Source organism: Anopheles moucheti, chromosome 2 (assembly GCF_943734755.1).
Source record: "Anopheles moucheti chromosome 2, idAnoMoucSN_F20_07, whole genome shotgun sequence".
Taxonomy (NCBI): domain Eukaryota; kingdom Metazoa; phylum Arthropoda; class Insecta; order Diptera; family Culicidae; genus Anopheles; species Anopheles moucheti.
In genome coordinates, this window is record NC_069140.1 from 56,845,770 (window position 1) to 56,868,404 (window position 22,635).

A 22,635-nucleotide genomic window follows, 5' to 3' on the forward strand; every position below is an offset into this window, starting at 1 on the left:
GCCGCCCCACAATATTTATTTAAATAATTAAGAAATATTTATTTAAATAATTAAGAAATTTAATTAATAGAAAACAATGGCTAACAATACATTAATTCCCATCTCCAGGGTGGTATAAATCGCTAGTTTACACTCATATTTCAAGATTGAACCTTACATTAAGCTTCACAACTTCACTGATGCTTACTGTGCATGGAAGCTTTCGAGTTCGACTGTCAAAGTGGAGGGCTGTTTTTAATTCTGTTTTTTTGGCACTTTAAACATTTTATTCAAAGGGATTCATTGATTTTCCACAATGCTTTGTCGCATTCGATGTACGAAAAACTGCATTCACATCCACTGCTCGAATGATTGAGATTATGCTAATGTTCGTGGATTCGTATTTGATGTATGCAGTGCCGCCAAGTGACCAATGTTCTAATGATATCCTCCCACCGGGTCGTGCTCTTGTGAACCGGAATACATGTTTGTATATATATATGTATACCATATATACATAATCAATCTGCGGTACTGTTAATAGAAAGTGCTGGCAGCAGAGACGCGCGGACGCTGGTTCCTTTCATCTGAGCTCGAAATTAAAGGTACACACATGCGCACCCACCCTCTGCGGCTGGGTGGTGGCGCAAATTTGTTAGCGCAAAAGCGGCTATATTGCCCACATTCATTCATCTCGGCTTTTTCCCCTGTCCCCCTTCCCCATGAACGCCCATGTGCACCGGTGGTGGAGCAGAAAGTGTTGGGAAAGCCGCCCTTTTGCTGAAGGGTGGACGGGCGACTGTTTCGTTCGAATGTTTGCATTTGGTGGCAACAGGATAAGGAGAAAGGAAATATGCAAACAAGTGATATCGTGGGATAGCCGTTGTAGGCTAGCAAGAAAGTTTTTCTGACTGCCAAACTAATCGTATCCAGGTGGTACTCCGTCTGTTTTTATATTCCTTAATTTCAATACGCGTTGGATTCGATCGGCTTAATTCTGTGGTCGTTCGTTAGTGACGAGTGCAGTTCCGGAAATCGTGAAGTATTTCTACCGTGTGCGAATGTCCCTCCACACCTCACATCTCTTGACTCGGTGTGATGCTGTCAATGTTGACGCAAAACCAGTTTCGGCTTACAATCACAATCATTGAAACAAGGTTCACGATCTCTTACCTAGGGCCAAAGGGACATGCGACGCTCTTTACGTCTGGTTTTTGTGTGGAGCTGGCTCAACGAGTACGAACTACTGCACAAATACCAACGGACCAACATCATCACCATCATCATCGTTCTCCAAAAAGGACGACGGTGGTTTCGAAACTTTCGTTTCATTTCGTCCTTCGTTTAGCCGCGTGCAATTGTGGTAGCTGAACTGATAAGTTCATGGAGCAAGCAAGTCGTCAACTGTCACAACGTATTTTTTTTGTTGGCCAACTAAATTGATTGTATCCAGTGATGTACCAATAAGTAAGGTATTATCAAATTTGGGGAAAATTCCCAACGAAAAAAAAAAATAGAAAACACGAGTTTTTCCCGGGCTCATGAATCTATCGAAGCATAAAAATCCTAATTAATCCTAACAGAAACTAAATCGCTAAACGCTAAATGTTAAAGCGTTTTTTCGAACATTCAATGCAAAGAACAATTATATAATGTTATATAATTGCAATACAAGAATGAACATAAAGTCTACTTGTTATATACTATCAATAACTTAAAACTTACCAAACGAATCGCATATAGTTCGATCGTGAAAACTTGAGCAGTCCATCAAACTTAGTGCCTTAGTGACTTAGTGACTTAGTGATTTGATTAAGTCAACAAAGTCTTGTTTTGCTAAATCTTTTTGAGCCTCTTTCATCCTTTATTTCCAAGCGAATAATTAAGTGATTAGAAATTATTTTTTTTTTTAAATTTCAGTGCTATTTTTTCCCCTGGTAAAAGCGAAATTCTTTAAAGTCAAAAAATAATTACCGGATTAATAGGTATGGTACCCAATAGTACACCACTGATTGTATCTAATAGGCACTCGTACGTCATGTGGACCCTTATATAGCCTTCCCTGTTCTCAAAAACTTTAACAGTCAACTAACGAAGAATCTCTACTGCTGTTTCGACTTTTAGAAACCTTAAATTGAAGATCATGGATTCAACTTCATCTGAGTTGACCCCTCGTTGCGTTATCTATCCTGGATTAGTTGTATCGTAATTCCGTGGTCAAAATACCTATAACAAATTATTATTTTCCCGGAAATGGGCTAAGAAGCAGCCATGAAACAATGAGGATGTCCTTTTAGCTTACTGACTTAGTAGGCCTCAGCTACTATCTCCTAAGTATAAGCCGTTTGAACGTGTCATGATCGTTTGCCATTCCATTCTCAATTATTCTGCTTCAATTTGGTCCTACCTCGACTGTGTTCGGTCGGTCGTCCGGTGTCATTCTAATCACCACCGTCCACCGCAGTTACACCGGAGTCTAATTAGCTCAGTGCTGCCTATTGCAATTAGTAGTATCCATCGGTTGTGCTGACGCAAAACTTTTCAATCCGGCCAAGTTGTCGCACGCGTAGTGTGTATATGTTTTGCACAGGTTAACGCACCGATCGCGCACCGGGCACACATACATACACCCGGCCACAGCATCGATTCGCATCGTCGTCGTCGTCGGTTGATGGGTTGGTGCTTCAAACATTGACCCCCCCCATCCTTCCTTTCCGCGTCAACCCCTCCCCCCCCAAAACCAACATCGTGGTCGTCGTGTCATCCCTTCCCCCCTTCAACACAAACCCCCCCCCCCCCCTCCCCCACGAGCCCATCCTTACAGTTTGTGTCTATGTGTGAGCGAGCATGTCCCGGAAAGAGAACAGGAAGGAGAAAATGCGACGAAATATATATTGCCGGCGATGGCTTTTCCTGATGGTCTACTACAGTCCCCGCTCCTCCCCTATCCGCGTCTGCCTCGGTCCGTTCGGTCCGTTTGGATCTGTCCGCATCCTTCGTGTATTCTTCTTTTGCGCGATCGAATCCTGGCCGTCGCCGATGGTTGCTTAGCGTTTTCTCACCGGAACTATCGTTGTTGTTCTTGAAGCATTCAGTTTTACGTTGTGTCCTCTTGCACACATACAGCTCTCACAGACACTCACTCTTACAACGCACGCAAACATACACGTTCATCAGGTGCAGTGCAATAGAGTTAACCGGTACTCGCAGCAGCAGCAGCAGCTCCAGCTCCAGCTCGCCATGTTGTGTTCCTTTGCATCGCGCGCCCGATTCTTCCCACGCCACCATCAGCGCCAGCTAGTGTTTCTTCTGGGTGCACAGCTTCTGCTGCTCCCTGGCCGCCCTATCATCATCAGCATCGCAATACAAATTTTACCAATTTCTCGATTCCTTTTATGGGTCCGGTCAAGGGAGGAGGCTCCAACGGGATGGATAAGCCTGGAAACCCAGAATGAGGTGTGGGTAGTTCCGTTTTCCAAGACCTCTCGTGTATTTTCCGCCTGCTTCATCTTACGGCTGGACTATGGGGAATGGTGGGGAGGGGGGGGGGGGGGGGGGGATCGGGAGACTGCCATTGAGCCCCTTTGGGTTTTGTGTTCGATGTATGCGGAAAATAATGTAAACCTGAACTCGCTCTCTCGCTCTCTCTCTCGCTCTCATTCACTACTCATTCTTTCTCTTTCGCGCATTTCGCGTACACTTGCCGCTTGCTACCAGTCCCACTTGTAGTCGTTCTGTCGTCCCCTAGTATCCCATTTGTGTTTCTTCCGAACCGCCCTCTCCCATCGACCGGCTCCCCCATATTGGCTCATTGGTGGTGGGTTTTTGGCTTTAACAATTTCACTTTTGCGGCAACGCGCGCGCCCCCATTTCTCTCAATGTACTTTCCACTTCCTCCGTTCATCCATCCGACACTCCGTTCTCGCCACAGCCTCCATTCTCTAGATCCCTTTTTCGACGCTCCCTTCAGAACGATTCCTTCTTCCTGCCTGCTGCTCACTCTCGTCGTGGCCTTACGAAAGGATCGGCAATGAATTTTCCGCACTGTATTCACCTACTTTACCTACCGCTTGGTCCAACCACCGTTGGTCCACCGTGCACCGTCCAAAAACTCCATCAGCAAACTTTATTCAGCGCTCTCCTCCGGATGGTTGCAAAACTTGGCCCAATACATTCGAGAACCAACGGGGCGAAGTGTGGTGTGTGTCGTGTGCCAAGGGATCGAAGGGTGGTGGGGGTTGTAGTACCACCACCCGGACGGAACCTTCCCTTACACCACTGTTCATCCAATAATTCTTTCCTTCGTTCCTCACCAACCACCGAAAGCTTCAATGCGCTTTCTCTGCCTCCACGCACGCCGGGTATAGTTGTATTTTCGTCGGTGGCTTTCGTTAGCGGAAATGCTTCCGTATCGCGTCTTTTTTTTTTTTTTGTTGGTACGTTCCATTTCGAGGGCAGGGGTGAGAAGAAAAGCAAGGGGGATGGACAGGGATATGTATACGTGTTTGTGTGAGTACGGGCGGTACGGTTGTGTAAAGGAGAAAGGGCTTGTGATTTGTGGGGCGTCGTTCACAAAATGAAAAACTTCCGAGCAACAGCAACGACAAGAAAATGAACAAACACAGACAAATATGAATATAAAAAAGAAGTGAACAAAAAAAAAAATACGCCAAGCATTGATAAAAAAAAACAAGCAAAAAGGAAAATGAAATTACGCACTCAGTTCGTTTTTGTTCTTTGCTCCTTATCATACAGACTTTTTTGTTTGCACTAAAATGTGGTGATGATGTAGAAACATCAAGAAACATTAAGAAACAAGTTAGAGGTGTATTGAGATAACAATTTACATGTTCACACGCACCTTTTATAAATTGGGCAAGGAAAACAAAAGCTTAATAACATTGCAAAACTTGTTAATCTTTATGTACTTCATTTCAATACTCGTAAATTGTTTTTTTTTTAATTGAAAAAACGCAGAATGGAAAATTGTAAAACATGTTAATCTTTATGTATTTCATTTCAAAACTCGTAAATTGTTTGTTTTAAGTTGAAAAACACAGAATGAACACATGATGATGAAACATGATGAATGTGTGTTAAAACTTTAATTAAATCCGTGTTAATATAATTTAAAAATTAGCCTGAGCTGAATTATCGTTTTCTGTCCCATTTGTTGTTCTTATTCATTTCAAATTTTCACTTCCAGCGCGATTATATTTACATGGAGAATATTTATTTTTTAAATTGTGTATAAGAGTCATGTATTTTGGATTTATTCTCCAATATGATCCAATTATGATTACTTGTCTTTTTACCAATTTTTTTCGCTACTTTCCTCATTGAAAAACATTGAAATATCTGTGGATAAAAGCTTGAAAGTAAATAAAGGTTTTAAAGTGCGCTAGTTCTCAAAATAAGGAATCAGCTGCTGTAATATGTTTGGTTACAATCGAAGCCTCACCGAAGCAGGGGGACATAAACCAATTCCAAATAGCCACTTTTTAAAGAGTTCCACAACGGACGTATCGATCGATTCGCACTTCAGACATGACCAAACCACACACACGCTGTGGGTGAGCTTCAGGGGAAATATATCCGTCATTTGATCGGTTATTAAAAATCACCCAAAAGCACACATTAAAGTGAGGAAAATTTGTGGCAATAATAATGCAGATAGGCACGGGAAAACTCGCATGCATGGTGCGGCTGCTGCTGTGGTGTCACTGACATTGGAAATCAGATGCTGCATTTTACGACGAGCAATCTGTCCCCCCCGCCGGGTGTCAATTCCGTGTTTTCAATGTTGCACCTGAATGCGAATGAAACGAGATTCGATTGAAACACAAGAGAACGCGCGATGATGAATAAATCACACTATCCAGGTGTGTGTGTGTGAAGAGACTGGAGAGGCCCCAGTGCGGCGTGTAGTGATGGTTGGAAATGGAGCATAATAATTATGTTTTGGAGCACACCGGGATGATGGTATTATGGTGCCACCGGGATGATGTTTTTATTTCATCTTTTTAATATCGCTTTTATCATCATCACTTGTTGAACCGGCGAATTGTCCGGTTCCACGCCAGTGTGGAAATTGCGGTTTTGTGGTTGACCATCATCATCGGGCGGTTAGTTTTCTTTTTCGCCAGAAGTATTTGGTTCACCGTCGTGTGTGTTGCTGAGGTATGCTGTGCAACGCTGGTGCGAATGGATGTGATTATTGATATTGAACTTTAACGATGCTGCTTTAAAATGCTACACGACACAACCATTGCCACCCATTGCCCGTCGATGGGGGGGGGGTTAAATGTGGGTCATTCATTTATTTATTTGAATGGTTCAGGATTTTCTATCCAGGTGTCTGTGCCTTATCGGACGTGTTTAACCCCCCGTAGCTGTCAAATATGGGTTGCATATTGAATTCGGACAAATGATCCGAACAGGATTAAAATCCAGCTTCGGATCTCGTCGAAGACATCTGCAACTACCACTGAGGAGCCGTAAGATAGTTTCATGCATTTTTTTCATGTTTTGTTAAATGATCTAATATTTACAATCGGATTCGAAGATGGGTATTCTTTGCAATAGAACGTCAAAGTTTTTAATCCCATTGCTACACATGTATATTATTCTCTTATTCTTTTAAAGCAGATTTCTCACCTAAGCTTATTTCATTGCCAATTTATTTGTTCATTGTGACTTTACTGAAATTGTACTATTTTATTGTAAAAATGATATAAAATTAGGCATATTTTCTTAAAAATTTATTGTTTTCTTGAGAAGATCTGACCGTAACGATCTTTCTAGGTCATGTCTGCCATTTCTGGATTTCTAAACTTGTATTACCTCGTAGCCGGATAGTCACTCTTTGTTACGGGAGATTGGTACGGATGGGATTTTGAATCGGTTCTGTCATGTGAAGACCGGCACCGCTACCAATACACTAACGGTCGCTCTACTAATTAGTTCCATATTTAAGATTACTCTATTTTGCAAAAAAAAAATCACATGTATTTCGATACATGTCCTTCTCCGAGCTGTAAAACAGTTCATCGATTCCCGGGTGTGCTTGGGTTAATTTTAGCAAAACCTAATGTAATAATAATAAAAATTATTTTAGCCTTTTTTTCAGGTATGAATTTTAGTTAATTTACATGTCTGTCATTCGTACTAGAGATGTGCGCGCTGAGTAAGAGTGAGTGAGTGAGTTGAAACCTTCGAGACAGTGAATGAGTATGAATCATCACGAAGAGTTTTTTTATGACTCCTTTAACCACTCTTTTGCATTTTTACTCCCTCACTCACGATTGATTAAAACTGTTGTATCACTCTTTAGATAATAATCACTCTGTAAGAGTGAGTAGAAGAGTATTATCACTCTTTTGAGATTGTAAACACTGATGATGAGTAAGCGAACTTTCACTCTCTTTGTCACTCTCTTCAGATGTTACTGCCCATCAGAGGATTTAGGGTTAGTAAAAGTGAGTAAAATGTGTTGTTTCTCTTTTTGAATTGTATACAGAGTGAGTAAAAGTGTTTTATCACCTCTCTTGGATTCAAATAATTCTGTAAGAGTGATTATATATGAAAAATTTATAAAGAATATTTAATCGCACGTACAAAAATTATTTCAATCCTAAAGGAGTCATAAAACAGTTTTACTCAGTGTTATAGAGTGATTATAATCTAATGAGTGATAAAACAGTTGAGCTCACTCTTGAGTGAGTTTCTAGTCGGTACAGAGAGTGAGAGTGAGTATAAACGCAAAAGAGTGATTAAAAACATTGATGCAGTGTAATACTTTTTAATGAATCTCAAAAGAGTGAGTAAAGGTTTCAAATCTTTAAACCCACTCTTTGACTCTGATTCAAATCATTGAAAAGAGTGATTATTCTCATCTCTAATTCGTACATTGGATAATATGAAAATTAATTTACTTGTTGAAACACTGTTGGAAAATTTTAAAATTTAAAAAAAAATCAAAATTTAAATACACGATAGTTCGATGATACAATGTTGAAAACATATGTAAGTAGCCGTGTCCAAACTATCCGTTCAATATTTCAAAATCAATATCCTTCTGGTTCGACTTCTTCTGGTTTGGTTTGATCATTAATTGTACATTAATATCTTCAGCTGCAATAAAAACATGTTTAGATTTGTAAAACATTGTGGTCAACATAACCTGGCTAAATCTAGCTAAAAAATGTCATTTGGCAAGGAGCTAATCGAAAATTTTATTTCGAACATACTCCATTCAAATTTTAATTGAATTCAATGCTATAACCAATACATTACGGAACGTTTTGTTAATAAATTAGTTAATTGTTAACTATTGTAGTCAAATTTTGTGTTCGTTCCAAGACTAGTTAACAACTATTACCACCCTACTATTGCCGATGCAACGGTAGAACAAATTTCACATTCCAAGTAAAAAGTTAAGCAATAAGCATGTAACCGTGCAACAACACATTTAAGGTTAGCTTTGAGCATTGGAAGGACGTGATTTGTGGACTGTGCCATATCATTTCACCGAACACACATTCGCACCATTCTCGAGAGAGAGATTGCAAAGCGCCATCTATAACCGTTTCACGGTACTGCTTCCCTTTCTCCGACTGGACGCTTGATCGGTTGCGTTTGCCGCTTATGCTTCGGTTGCTTGGATGGATACCTCACCACAAGTCATCTCGCTTGGTTTGTTGGTGTACACATGTGTGTGGGATGTATCGCGTGTTGCTGTGTGCGTTTGTGCGGGTATGTAAATCCTCCAAACCAAAAAGGGCGACCGACCGGATACAGCCACAACCGAAAGCAGAACAGCAGCAGCAGCAGCAGCAGGCAGGGCCCGGATCCTTTTTTCATCTCCACTCGCGAAAATGTTTTCCCGCTACCCGCCCATCCCATCCCCATCACCTGCCATGTACTCTTCCCCCCAATCACAACTTCAGTGCTCGGTATTCCGGAATCGGTTGTGTTTTTGATGCTTTTTTTTCTTGTTGGTGAAGAAAGGGCACCCCAGTCACAAAAGGGGGTGGTGTTTGGGGGTGGAATTGAAGGGGGAAGATTATACGAAAATTTTCGATACACAAAAACCCTCCTTCACGGTTCGTTCTCCTCATCCACGTACCTTTCCCGACCGCCGTGCACTGTTGGCTTTCCATTCTAGTAGCAGCTTGTGATATAGATGAGGTTTTCCCGGGGCCCGGTCTCTACTAGTGGTCGGGTAATAGTAGAAGAGTCCGTCATCGGGCACAGGATGGTTTGTTCTCCTGTGCAATTAGAAAAGTGGGAGAAATTTCATTAAATATTGAGCACCCATTTTCTCGCACCGTCGGTACCATCACCCTTCCACCACCACCGGTGAAAGTTTCACCGTGCCTCCGGCCCTTGCTCCTCTAAATTTGGTACCCCGCTTTCCCGCTTACCATTTCCCTTGCTTTATTCGCCACCGTCGATGTCAAGCACCGCCACCGCCATCGAGCTGGTACTTGCGAAAACGCAAACGCAACTGTAGAAAACATCCTCCACCTCACGGCGGTGCGGTACACCTCGGCATTATCCTTTCCCGTTCGTGTGCGGTCCGTGCAGTACAGATGCAAAAAAAGGAAGAAAAAAAATAGACTTATCTCCAGGGACGGATGAAAAAGGTGGTTTGCTGTCGTCGATACGCGATGGCAGCGACACTTCGACCCGAAATGAAAGATGAAAGTGTGCGTCCATGTTGTGTTGTGGCTTGCATGCAGGTTTGAAAAGCGCCGAAAAGACGCCCATGGAATGCGCTGACGTGTGGAGTTTTGCTACGGTCTGTCAAATCGTCCCGCGTTACCATGGGGAAGAAGCTATGAATACTTTCATGTGCTTATTAAATTCTTTTCTACCTTTTCATAATAAAATGTGGTGATGTGATGTTTTATAGCCACAAAATAAGCATTACATTTTCATGTTTCACTTTTTTTTTTGTTTACTCGCGTTTATCATACTGGTAGCACTAATGCGAACGGTTATAATTGGTCTCTGTTTGCTTGGATTTGATTGAACTATTTTACATACCAACGTGTCGTCATGATGCTAGTCACGCTGGAGTGTAGTACACAAACAACAACGATGCATATTCAATTTCAATTTCCAATAGGGGGACTTCAAATGCACCTTTCGTTCGATATTAGAACACCGCTTCGGATACGGTTCTGTTGCGATCTTGCGCGATTAACGCACCGCGCGTTGCCCCACTGCAGCGCAGTGCTCGTCGCCATGTTACCATGGAAGTCTGTCAAACTTTTCCACGCTTCGACGGTTTCACCGGTTCATGGACAGAAGGGGGAAGGCAATTGATGTAAAGAGAGAAAGAGAGAGGAAGAATGGAGAAGGACGACGAGCGACGGTGAACCGAAAATCGAATTTCGCCAAAAACTGAAGTGGGCACTAGCGCACTCCAATACAATACTCCCGACCTGCTCCGTGTGACTGACGCAAAGGGATGTTAGCTAAAAAAAGCCTCATCAATTCTAACCTCAACACACAACACCACCACCTGCGGAACCTCCGTGCATTGCTTTTGCGTTACCAACAAATAAAAAAAATAACGTCGAAAAACCAGACCCAGATACACGTACGGACGCGCTCGAATACGAATATACCCGCGTATATTAAATTTCTGCTTGAAAGTCCTTTACACCGAGACAGGACAGAGAAGAGAGAGAGAAAGTGTGTGGTGTGTGAGTGTATATGTGTGTGTGTGCGCGGCCGGAACAACATCCCTTTCCAATCCCTTTCGCTCTTGTCTAGCAGCAGACATGTAGCACACAGGCTTGGAGAAAATGCGGCAAAGGTTTTCCATGCCGTCCACGCGTTTCCTTGCTCCTCCTTCCCTCTCCCCCCGCATCACCGTACTATGGAACTGTACGTATGTTTGTATGTATGCGAGCAAGCAGCATGGGCCTATTTGTTTGCGTACATTGCGCCCTGCTTGCGCTTAAATTGCACACGGGGAAAATAGGAGTAAAAGCTAACCAGTTTGAACCACCCCGCAGCAGGGAAGGGATCGGAACCCCCCAAAGAATCGTTTTCGAAGGGACGCGCGGGATTGTTGTTGGTGCAGGTGAAGAGAAGATGATGGTGATGATGGTGTGCCGGAAGAGCAGAATAGGACACCGTTGATTTGTGTTGTTGTGTTGTGGAATCCTGAAATCGGGCAAACAGAAAACGGACTTGCATGCGTAATGGTGTGCGTAAACAAAGCGCAAATACAACGTCATTATGTGCGTGATGTGCGGTAGGGTGGGACCCTACATTATACTACCAGCCGTCGCTGAACATTCCATAGGAGAGAAGCGTTGTGGGAAAATTGAACGTTTGCTTATATCGAACGCCACTAATGGGAGGGGGGGCGATGAAGGGGGAGAATCAGGGAGAAGGGTATTTGATGGAAAATCCTTCACAGTGCGCCGTGCTGCAAATTCGGCCAGTATATTTCCGGTCACAATGCCATTTACCGGGAGGTTTTTTGGAAAAATAAATGCATCAAAGAACTGAAAGCTTAGTTGTCCGTTGTATATAAAATTGTATTTCAAACAAGTATTACCAATTTAACGTCCGTTGACGTCATTAAATTAAATACAAGTTTTAAAAAGGAATACACAGGTACTAATGAAAAATATGAAGCTGTTTCTACATGGCATAGCTGTTTTCCATAGCAGCGCCGGGAATATAAGGTTTTATACAGTTTGGGATACATGGCTACATCTTTGCCGGTTGCAATGACACGCGCTTAGATTGGTGCATTGAATGCACGTAGACGATGCATCTCATATCAACCAAACGCTAAAACGACGATGACGCGGACATGCATGAAATTGATTGCATGCATGCTTAATTAATACGGTCGCCTTCCGGTTGTTGTTTCGCACGATGTGTTGATGGTCACTAACGAAAGAGTCGAGTGAGGAGCACTGATGAAGGCGCGCGGGTGAGATGCTACAGTGTTTCCTCCTTACTGCTCGGACCGGGATTGTGTCCCTGGAGTCTGCACCTATACATGATCTGCGTTGGTCTTCCTGTCTACGCTATAGAAGCACGCAACTGCGCGTGATGTTGTGGATTGATTTATGAAAAGTCTCACCGACGGACGGAACAAATGATAACGGCGATTGAAAATATGTTTTAGAGAATAAAGCGATAGACCTCAGCAAACCAGTATTATGAAACGTTTCGTTTTGTGGGAACAACAATGAGCGCCGATATCGACAATGCAGTAGGTTAAATACGGTTAAAAGTATTCGAGTTTTTATAAAGTCAACTTTTTATTCCCCTCTCTCTGAAAATGATGTTCACTTTTACTGATTATTTCATCTTTTTTCTGTTACTATCTTACAGTTGCTTTGGAGGAGGAGCGTAACAACAGTCCCAACAGTGGTACAGGCGGGGGCGAACGTGGGGAGCATCTGAACCCGAAGCAACGGCACCAGATGAAGCAGCGGGAACTGTTCCTGTCGCGCCAAGTCGAAACACTTCCTGCCACTCAGATACGGGGCAAATGCTCCGTAACGCTGCTAAACGAAGAGGAATCATTGCTCAGTTACTTGAACAAAGACGTGAGTAGTAGTAAAGGATCGATTTCCAAATCGGCGACATTGAATCCGGTTACCGTCTTTACAGTCCGTGCTCGTACTGTGTTAATTAATCCAAATCCAACCCACCCATATTCGCTCGTTCCGCGGCACCAATGAACACGCCAATGGCTTTTCTCTTTGCAGGATACCTTTTTTTACTGTCTCGTGTTCGACCCAACGCAGAAAACGTTGCTCGCGGACAAGGGCGAGATTCGTGTCGGTGCACGCTATCAGACGGATCTGCAGCAAATGCTGAAACCGGGCGAAAAGGACGATCGCAACATAGAGGAGCTTGAGACGCTTGTGTGGACGCCGCAACATTCGCTTACGGACAAGAAGATCGATCAGTTTTTGGTAGTGTCCCGATCGGTTGGCACCTTTGCGAGGGCACTAGACTGTACTAGCTCTGTCAAGCAACCGTCCCTACATATGTCTGCAGCAGCTGCAAGCCGTGATATTACCTTAGTAAGTAATATATTGCCCAACTGTGGACTGTACCGGATTCACGTTAAACCCGCAATCGTTTCTTTGACATATTTTTCCACAGTTTCATGCAATGGACACGCTCCATAAACACAACTATTCGATAGAGACTGCAATGTGTTCGCTGGTTCCATCGAGCGGGCCAGTTCTTTGCCGGGACGAGATGGAGGAATGGAGCGCCTCGGAAGCGAATCTGTTTGAAGATGCGCTCGATAAGTACGGCAAGGACTTTAACGACATTAGAAACGACTTTGTGAGTAAACGGCAGTAAAGTACCTTTCGAGGATTTTTTATCTCTCTCTCTCACACTTCATTTGTCTCTCGGAGCCGGGGGGAAAGCGGCAGGCAGTTTAGTCTTTGTTCTGTATGTTGTTGGTTACCGAGGAAAGGGAGCCGAAGGAAAATTAGTTTCAGCTTTAAATGCAGTACTGTTGGGAAATTTCATGACCGTTTGCACTTGTCTTTTCAGCTTCCGTGGAAAACTCTGAAAAGCATAGTTGAATACTACTATATGTGGAAAACGACGGATCGCTACGTGCAGCAGAAGCGTGTAAAAGCGGTCGAGGCGGAATCCAAGTTGAAACAGGTCTACATTCCGAACTACACCAAACCGAGCCCGGCATTGATAACAAACAACAACAAGGGTATATTGAACGGAAATTCAAACGGCGGCAGCGTGGACATGCTGATGTATAGCAGCACCAAGGCATGTGAATCTTGTGCTACTATGGCTTCGCAGCAGGTACGATAAACTAGTGATATGTGTTAGGCGTTTGCTTTAATTACGACGATTCGGATTTGATATCCTTCTTCTATTCCTAGTGGTACTCTTGGGGTCCAGCGCACCTTAACAATCGGCTGTGTCAGAACTGTTGGAACTATTGGAAGCGTTACGGAGGCCTTAAAGTTGCATCTAGGCTAGCGGACAACGGGGAGGTCGATCCGGTGGCCACGATCAACACCAGTAGCAGCAACGCGTCACCGGTTTCGCTGAAGAAGCGAAACCCCGGCAGCGATATCGATGATGATCTTACAATTGTGGCTAGTACCGGGCCAATCGGAGGTCTCAGTGGGGTAACTCCCGCTGCTGCGTCTCCTGGTGGTTTAAGTAATCACCGACCTCACAGGTATGCAGGCTCTGCGTATGCCATTGGAAGTAGATTAATCTCTGTTGTCCTTCGTACTATTTTAGCCCTTCGTTTAAATGTTCCATTGTGAACTGCGGTAAGGAATTCAAGCTGAAGGCTCACCTGGCAAGGCACTACGCACAAGCCCATGGCATACAGATACGATCCGGTTCGCCTCGACCCATTATGAAGACGCGAACGGCATTCTATCTACACACGACCCTTACGACCCGACTGTCCCGCCGGTTATGTCGACACATCATACGATCGAAAAAGGCCGCTCGTCAACCCTCTTACGCGATTAACATTGCCAGTGTTAAGCAAGAGTGTAAGTGTGCGCATCATGTGTGTTAGAGCAAAACGTTCAACATTTGTTAAATATATATTTTTGCGTTTATCTTGTTCGCAGTTGCAAACGCGGAATCTGGAAAAAGTATAACAGAGATCCGACGGTTGCTTACGTTCCGGAAGAAAGATCGTGGCAGCGTTACACAAATCGCAAATCGGCTCGGCAATCCGGGTGTCAGTGTTAACGAATGGTTGATACTAACGCCGAAGGAGAACATGCCGAAACCGGACGTGGTAGCGTTTCCAAAACCACCGAAAGCCCCCGACGGTACGCTGTTATACGATCGGATACCAAATAAAGGTGAAGAGGCAGGTAAACCGCCAAATGCGGTCACCACGTCGGCGCCAGGGGTGCTTGGTGGAGCAGCGACGCTTCCTGGAACGGTCGGTGGGGCTCTCAGTGGTAAATTAGCACCGTTGGTCGGTTCTGGCGGTTTGGCTGTAACACCGATTGTCGTGGGAGGCAGCAACAACACTTCTGCATCAGCATCAGCCTGTTCTGCATCAGTCGGTGGTGGAAGTACCGGCAGTTCCGGTTCTACGTCTGGTGGTGTTGCCGGCAGTGGTATGCCAGCGATCAATCTACATGCGAGTGCTTTGACATCTAATAGTTCACCGAGTGGCGCGGGTGTTTCCGCTGGTAGCAGCTTAGGATCCTCTGGGGCGACGTCATTGAAGCGTCGAACGTACGAAGATGCGAATGGAATCGACGGTAAGAGGATAGGCAAACCTTATTTCTTATATTTAACCTTATCCCATTCCTGGCACTAAATATGTATTCGCGATGTTTACTTACTACTTTACTTGTTACTTACTCTTTACAGCCACCATAGCACCACCGGCCAAGCGACCGAATAAGGATCCAAGGCCATCGCATCGGCCTACTCCAGAGCAATATGCGGCAATGATTGCAGCCGCGCAATCTGCTGGACAGCCTCTTCCCCGACACCATGTAAGCGAAAATGAATTGTGTAACAATCGATAAGGGGCTTAAACTATTGAAGTATATTTAAACATTCCAGATGAATGGAAAACCAAAAATTGCCCAAATGGCTCGAACTGGTTCCGGACGAAAACAGGTGATCAGCTGGAACGATGCGCCGGATGATGTCTTTTACCGTTCCACCAAAGCTGGCCGGTAAGTTAGCAAACGATCACACATAAGGGGAATATAAACCGATAATGTTTATTCCTATTCATTAGCAAATTGCGGCGGGAAATTCCAATAGTAGAGTTGCGTCGAGCTGCGCGGAAACCTTGGCGAAATCTGCATCCTAAGTACTCGGCGATCGTGGCTGCCCTCTTGCCAGTGGCATCTACGGCACCTAGTCTACCAGCACAGCTTACAGCCCAGTTGGGACATGCAGCGCAACTAGCGGCGGCCAATGCGGGGCAACATCCCAATTCGGCTAACCTAAACCTAAATCTCAATTCAGCGGCCGTTGCTGCTGCGGCGGCGGCCCTGGCTGGTGTTCATCCACTATCAGCGGCTTCAACGCTTGCCCTGAGCGGAACGTTAGGAGGTGCAGGAGGTTCTGTTATATCGCCAGTCGGAGGGGTACCTTCGTTGTCTGGAGGATCCACCGGAGCATCGTTAATGTCTTCCGGGGCAGCTGGTTTGACGAACAGCAGCAGTACTAACAACAGTGGCAGTAGCAGCAGCGTCGTCAGCAACAGCAGCAGTAGCGGTGGTGGTGGTGGTGGTGTGGTCGCTACCGATAGCAATAAAAGTGATCTACAGGTTGTAATCCTAGACTGACCCGAACCGCCGAAGAACATGCACTTTTCCCAACAACAGCACCACCATCAACAACATCATCAGCAGCAACAGCACCACCGCCAGCAACAATCCAATATGACGAATTCCCATAGACATCAGCATCAGCAATACCATTCCCATCTCCATTTATCCCATCACCACACCACTCAGCAAGGTATTCACCATCAGCAACAGCAGCAGCAGCAGCAGCAGCAACAGCAGCAACAACATAACTTGCGTCACTACAACAATTCACAATTGCAGCAACATCAGCTACATCAACAACAACAACAGCAGCAGCAGCAACAACATTTGTTGCTTCAGCAACAATACCAGCAGCATCACCCTACGCAACTGGCGCCACCATTAACACACCACAACAGCTATCACCAACACAGTCACCATCTGCATCGCCAACATAACCAATCTCAGCAACAACCACCACATCCCTACACCATGGAAGCACTGCTCAATTAATATGCTAATAAAACACATGCAAAAATAAGCTAACAAACAAATAGCACGATGGCAATGAATGCTGTTAACAGGGAAGCAAATTTAGCTCGTTTGGATCCTTAGAATCCTTTCGCATGTGATCCAAAGTTTGTGGAGCTAGCAGATAATCGTTCTGCAGCTCCGTAAGTTTTGAAAGATTCAGTTGTATTGTACAAACAGAAAATAATCACCCACTGGTTGGATAATATAGTGACTGATCGTCGATTTTCTTTCCATAGCACCGAGACTAAAGCCGCATCTTTGAGAAGTAGGTATAGTTTTTAAAACCTAAAAAGATTAAGGATACGGACAGCTACAAATTAGCGACTTCAAACAAGCAAACACACACACACACACATACATACAAAAACAAACGTAATGGAAGGGATCATACAAGTAAGCGTAGTAGCAAAGCGAATAGAAGCCACGACAGAAGCGTATGCATTAGTTAGAACAAAAAAAAATGATGGCGCTAAAAGAATCCCCCGGTCACGACGGAATGAATGAATGGATTGTGAAAGTGAAGATGTGCGAAGCGAGGGCATTACGGCGATGCTCTGAATTTTAGTTGATAACGTAATGATCTAAATTAGATGGACGATCTTAGCAGTAAATAAAATGGTTAAAAGGCGTAAGAAAGAATTGCAAAAGTGAGAGAGCGAGAGAGAAGCAGGAAGTGTGCGTGTGAGATAAAGAAAGAAAGAGAGAGAGAGAGAGAGAGAGAGAGAGAGAGAGAGACAGAGAAAGAGATAAATGAATTAAAATGGACCATGGAACACGAGTCCTCATACTACCAGGAGATCCATTTACATTTTCTAGTAGATGTGTGTAGATCAAGTAGTTTGGAAAGAAGGACTGAAGACAAATGAAAAATATGGAACGAGGTGTGGTCTAGAATTGTAATAGCATACTCATGCGCATGGATGATAGAAGAGACAAAGCGGTAACAAAATATGAAACACAATATTATTACAACTAGTGACGAACATGAACATAACGCAAATTGAAAAGTACGTAACATACAATTGGGTTAATGTCTCGAAATACACACACACACACACACAACACACCATTGCACAGTAGTACACTATCTTACGGTGGCGAAATAATGGTCAATGTATGAACGAAAGAAACGCTATAGAGAGAGCTGAGCTATATAGATATATATATATATATGACCTATCCCCTTCGTTAAGAGGCGAATGTGTATATGGAAGATTGATGGAGATATAAGTGAGTGAGAGAAGACACCGCATATTGTCGAAAAGATAGATTGATAAGGTAAACAATGGGATATAGAGTGTAAAGAAAACAAATAAACGCTGCGTTCGCAGATTGCGTAACTAAACGTGTAAGTTGACCTACCACTTTCGATAGAGCAAGCAGTGCACCATTATCGGTGGTGAAGATCGTCATCATTAAACCTTTTTTGACGTTCTTTGGCTTTGAAACACCAAAAAAGTTGCAACTCGCAACATGGAATGTTGATGCAGCTAGGAAGGAATGTTGATTTTGTAGTACATCCTTGCACAACTTCGATGAGCTACTCAGAATGAACAAACAGCTTCTGGTCCTGTGAATCTTCCCGCTATCACTCACCATCCGGTGGTCAGAATAAGGACGCATTACAACGTTTAATGTACACTTTCTATACTTAAATTAACCTTTACATCAATAACGCGAGAAACTATCATATAATGTTTGTTCCTGTCATTTTCTGAATGAGGATGAATGGTTCGCAATAATAGACGGATCGCAGCGTCCTAGAACTATACTACAGGCAGGAAACTCATCAACTTTTACAGCTGTGCATGAGATTGTTAGCAACCTGATCGTGGTATGTGCTGTCACGATCATTCACAACCTGGTGGTGTTTTAAAAGAAGTGCTCGCCTTTAGTTAAGCGAATGTGGTTCATATTTTTGTCCTGTTTTTATTTCCAGTACTCGAATAACCATGCCGAACAAAGACTGAGTAGCAAAACGAGAAGACAAAAGAATAAAAGTAGAGAGAAGCGTGTAAGAAGCATGTGTGAACCGGAGGAAGATGTGTTCAATAGTTTCGTTTGATGGTTTTGTGGCTGTTTCTATTCGATCCGTGTGCTAATCTTGCGCCGTTGGTTAATCTATGCTTTAGAACCAATCTTAGTAACTAATTTGATTGTTGTCCGTGTATAGGTAGCATAACGAAACAACATCCAACTGTGGAGCATTTCTTTCTCTTCATGCGCTCAATCGCCTCCAAAATGCAATGCAATAAAGCGACCCAGCAAAATCAGGCAAAAGGATTACAAGAACCTTTTGAAAGATTAATATAGCTCAATGAACTTGAATTTCGTCTGATGACTTGTATCAGGCCATGGTGTCAACTTGTTCGATTTTTACTTTTATGGCGTTTTACTACACAACATTTGTAAGCAAGCACTTTCAAAGCGATTTCCCTAGTTATAGCGTTGTAAAGGCAAAAGAGTAAATGAAACGGAAAATTAATAGCAACCAGCATGGGAAAGCGCATTGAATGCGTTCAGGAAAATAATTTAATAAACCCCCAGTACCATAGAAGAGTTTTGTTTTTATTTGTACAAAAGTGAAATAACACTCGCAACTGAGCAGAAGCATAACCGATCCAACCGGGTTTAGCGTGAAATGATGAGTAAGTCTTGTGGAAAGATGAAACACAAAATTGGTATAGGTTTTAGAGCAAATGCGAATCGCACTAAGAGCAGAAGGATATGCGCAAACGTGATGGTTTGTTCCTACCGTGGCGAACAGAATGTAAAGAAAGATAAACACTAATGAAGATAAAATTGGAGGACGGTTTAAGTCACGGACTCTGTAGTAGAAGGTAATGTATAAAAGAAAGCATACTTTGGGCAAAGGGCAACAAACACGAAGGATCCGCAATTCTTTCTGGCATCTGTTGTAATGCTCGGGATAAACTGTCGATCGTCGAATTGTTCAAAGGTGCAAACTCTTTTTCCCTACACGATAAAAAGAAAATATAACATGCAATTATTTCCTTGTACCTTTTTTGGCTGAGGACACTATTGAGAAAATTACATTAGCGTAAAGTAGAATGGTTATACACTGGAAGTAGTAATATACTGAAAATAGAAGGCATATACACCCAGACGGTTGGGCAGGCATGGCATGAAAAGAAGGACAATGGACTACACGCGGAACAAGCTGTTGGGCAGACCTTTCTTACTGACGATAACCAATGGGATTTCCAGGGAGTTGGTCGTGCCCCACGGGGAAGGCATTCGTCAACACTCAACTGTTGAGGTACGTAGCGAACGCTGAAAGTGCAGAGATATTGGATGCTTATGAGCACAAGTAGCACAACTTGAACTGCTCCGAATGCAGAAGGATGGTAATCAAAATTCGACATTCAAAAAACGGTTGCAGCAACCTTGGTATTGTCGGAGCATTAAGTATTGAGTTTTGAACGAAACACTATAGATAGATTCGGTGACAGTGAATCATACAAAACAAATCGCATATTGGTACCAGCAGGAGAACAAAATATTCGGAATATGTTAGCATTATTTGCGAGCTGTGGACCGCATTTACTGCTAGCACGATATTAGTAGAAAGGCGGAAGGATTCGCTGTAAAATTGGCCCTCGCACACGAAGCAGATTCAGCTATAGCTGATGTTTACGTTTTCCTTATCAAGCAACCACCGTTCGTTTGTCATTTGTAGCTGACGTTCAGAAACGAAATTCTAGGTGAATAACAACAACGCGTTTGGGTGCGTGGCTCTATTTGGAAGATTTCTACGGTACGTGAAACGACCTTGCCTTTCGTGTAACAACGCATAACAATACGTGGTTACGTGGTGCTTGTGCCTGTGTTGGCCTCTGTGATACCCTGAAAAGGACGAAATGTCTTCTCCGATCAGTTCGTCTTCGGAATACAACAGCGCGCTGGATCAAACATTCAATTCCTCGCTCGGTTCGGATAGGATGAACAATTCCGATTTGAGCAACAGTGGTAAGTAGGTCGAATGCTGCTTTGTTGCGACCCGACATATCCTTTCCGTTTGTGAACCGTTCGCAGATATTGAAAACGTTAACCTTGCTGGCGATTGGAATGAAACGCTTCGTGCAAAGCAGAAGAAAAATGCAAAGGATTCCACTCAGCAGCTTCTGGATAGTTTGCGGAACAACAACTTCGACCAGACAGGTGATACGATAGGAGATGCGAGCGCACTTAACAGCACGGCCAGCACGCTCAGCTTGGATCTGAGCGCTGCCGGTGAGTTGTCCGATACGATCAACAATGTGACACTTTCGTTCGTGAGTTCATCGGAGGAGGACGGCGAGGTGCTGACTGCCAGCACGCCTCGCGCTCCGGATGTAAGTGTTAATATGTCGCAGTCCGACACGTCCACCACCACCACCCAGGGTGAGAAGGATTCGCATGACACCACGGCTAATGTGTCTCAGCTGCCAGCCGAAAGTGGTAGTGATTCGGCCATCCCGCTCTATGCAACACTCGAAGAGTTTGATCGAAATCTACCGGAGACGGTGACGCTGCTAACAAAGCCGGACGGTACGAAGGTGTATTTGGTCGGTACGGCTCACTTCAGTGAGAGTTCCCAGCGGGACGTATCGCTTGTGATGAGAAACGTGCGCCCGCAGGTAGTCATGCTGGAACTGTGCACATCGCGTGTGCATATACTAAAGTACGACGAAAAAACGCTGCTAGAGGAAGCGAAAGAGATGAACCTGGCCAAAATGCGTGCCATCATACGGACAAATGGATCGATCAATGGGCTGTTCTACATACTGCTGCTAAGTATGAATGCAAAGTTCACGAAGAAGCTCGGCATGGCACCGGGCGGTGAGTTTCGGTGCGCGGTCAAGGAGGCGCAACAGATTCCAAACTGCGTGATACATCTCGGCGATCGGCAGATCAAGGTAACGCTTCACCGTGCCCTGCGTGGACTTTCTCTGTGGCAAACGATCAAGTTGATACCGAAGCTGCTGTTCATCGACGATGATATCAGCATCGAGGAGGTGGAACAGTGCAAGCGGAAGGATTTGCTGGAAGAAATAATGCTTGAAATGGCCGACGAGTTTCCAGCTTTCGGGCGTGTGTTTATCGACGAGCGGGATCTCTACCTGTGCCATTCGTTGCAGATGGCGGCGTTGCCACAGATGAACCCCGTCGATGGTCGTCCCGAACCGGTCCGAGTAGTGGGCGTGGTAGGAATTGGGCATGCGTCCGGTATCGCTAAGCACTGGGGGAAGGTCGATAAGAGCCAAATCGAATCGATCATTACGATTCCACCGGCCAGCTTTGGTCATCGTATGGTGAAGTACACCTTTAAGTATGGTTTGCTTGGGCTCGCTGCTTACGGTGTGTTCCGATTCGCCCGGCCACGATTGGGGCGAATTTTCCTCTGATTCTGCATCGCACAGAAGGCATAAAATCGTCCGCTATTGCGCGTTTAGAACGTTGCTAAATGCATGAGACTAATCGTGATCGTTATCGTGAGTTGCCTACCGATCGAGCGTACTAGAAATGGCCGTCGTAGAGAATCAAAACATATACATACATATTAATCAAAGCAAGCGTTGGCACGAATGTGGTGTGGGAAATGGATGAAAGCGTGAATGTTTGTTCTAGCTAAAATGCACCAAATTGTACGGTACTGTTTTTGCCAGCATTCCAGGGAAAGTAACCAGAACGAAGCACAATCTAACACGGGTGTCCGTGACGTCTGTATCGGGAAATAAAACTAAAATTCTCCGCGTAAGTTGCGAAAATCCAGCTTGATTTTTTCGGAATCATATACTGTGATCAGTTCAGTAAAGAAAGAGCGCATCTT

At 44.1% G+C, this 22,635-nt stretch overlaps 3 protein-coding genes across 3 annotated transcripts in view; all 3 read left to right on the forward strand.

The window, feature by feature from the left end:
* Positions 1 to 16,304, forward strand: part of LOC128301981 (metastasis-associated protein MTA1) — a 43,534-nt gene extending 27,230 nt beyond the window's left edge. The window contains exons 5-14 of the mRNA XM_053038679.1: positions 12,352 to 12,569; positions 12,732 to 13,052; positions 13,135 to 13,323; positions 13,540 to 13,812; positions 13,893 to 14,197; positions 14,263 to 14,525; positions 14,607 to 15,257; positions 15,370 to 15,497; positions 15,568 to 15,683; positions 15,749 to 16,304. Of these exons, the coding sequence (XP_052894639.1) occupies positions 12,352 to 12,569; positions 12,732 to 13,052; positions 13,135 to 13,323; positions 13,540 to 13,812; positions 13,893 to 14,197; positions 14,263 to 14,525; positions 14,607 to 15,257; positions 15,370 to 15,497; positions 15,568 to 15,683; positions 15,749 to 16,304 (3,020 nt within the window). The remainder of the gene's footprint in view (positions 1 to 12,351; positions 12,570 to 12,731; positions 13,053 to 13,134; positions 13,324 to 13,539; positions 13,813 to 13,892; positions 14,198 to 14,262; positions 14,526 to 14,606; positions 15,258 to 15,369; positions 15,498 to 15,567; positions 15,684 to 15,748) is intronic.
* Positions 16,183 to 17,307, forward strand: LOC128301991 (sex-determining region Y protein-like). The gene has a single exon (XM_053038690.1). It carries the CDS (start codon positions 16,323 to 16,325, stop codon positions 16,779 to 16,781), a length of 459 nt encoding a protein of 152 aa, XP_052894650.1. The 5' UTR covers positions 16,183 to 16,322; the 3' UTR covers positions 16,782 to 17,307.
* Positions 17,308 to 20,332: 3,025 nt separating this feature from the next.
* Positions 20,333 to 22,571, forward strand: LOC128310692 (traB domain-containing protein). The gene is made up of 2 exons (XM_053047393.1): positions 20,333 to 20,792; positions 20,859 to 22,571. The coding sequence occupies exons 1-2, from the start codon at positions 20,684 to 20,686 to the stop codon at positions 22,208 to 22,210; spliced, it is 1,461 nt and encodes a 486-aa protein (XP_052903353.1). The 5' UTR covers positions 20,333 to 20,683; the 3' UTR covers positions 22,211 to 22,571.
* Positions 22,572 to 22,635: the final 64 nt, after the last annotated feature.

Coding starts and splice junctions, on each gene's coding strand:
- LOC128310692 (XM_053047393.1), top strand. CDS start 20,684: ATGTCTTCTCCGATCAGTTCGTCTTCGGAATACAACAGCGCGCTGGAT. Junction 20,793..20,858: donor TTCCGATTTGAGCAACAGTG/GTAAGTAGGTCG, acceptor AACCGTTCGCAG/ATATTGAAAACGTTAACCTT.
- LOC128301991 (XM_053038690.1), top strand. CDS start 16,323: ATGCACTTTTCCCAACAACAGCACCACCATCAACAACATCATCAGCAG.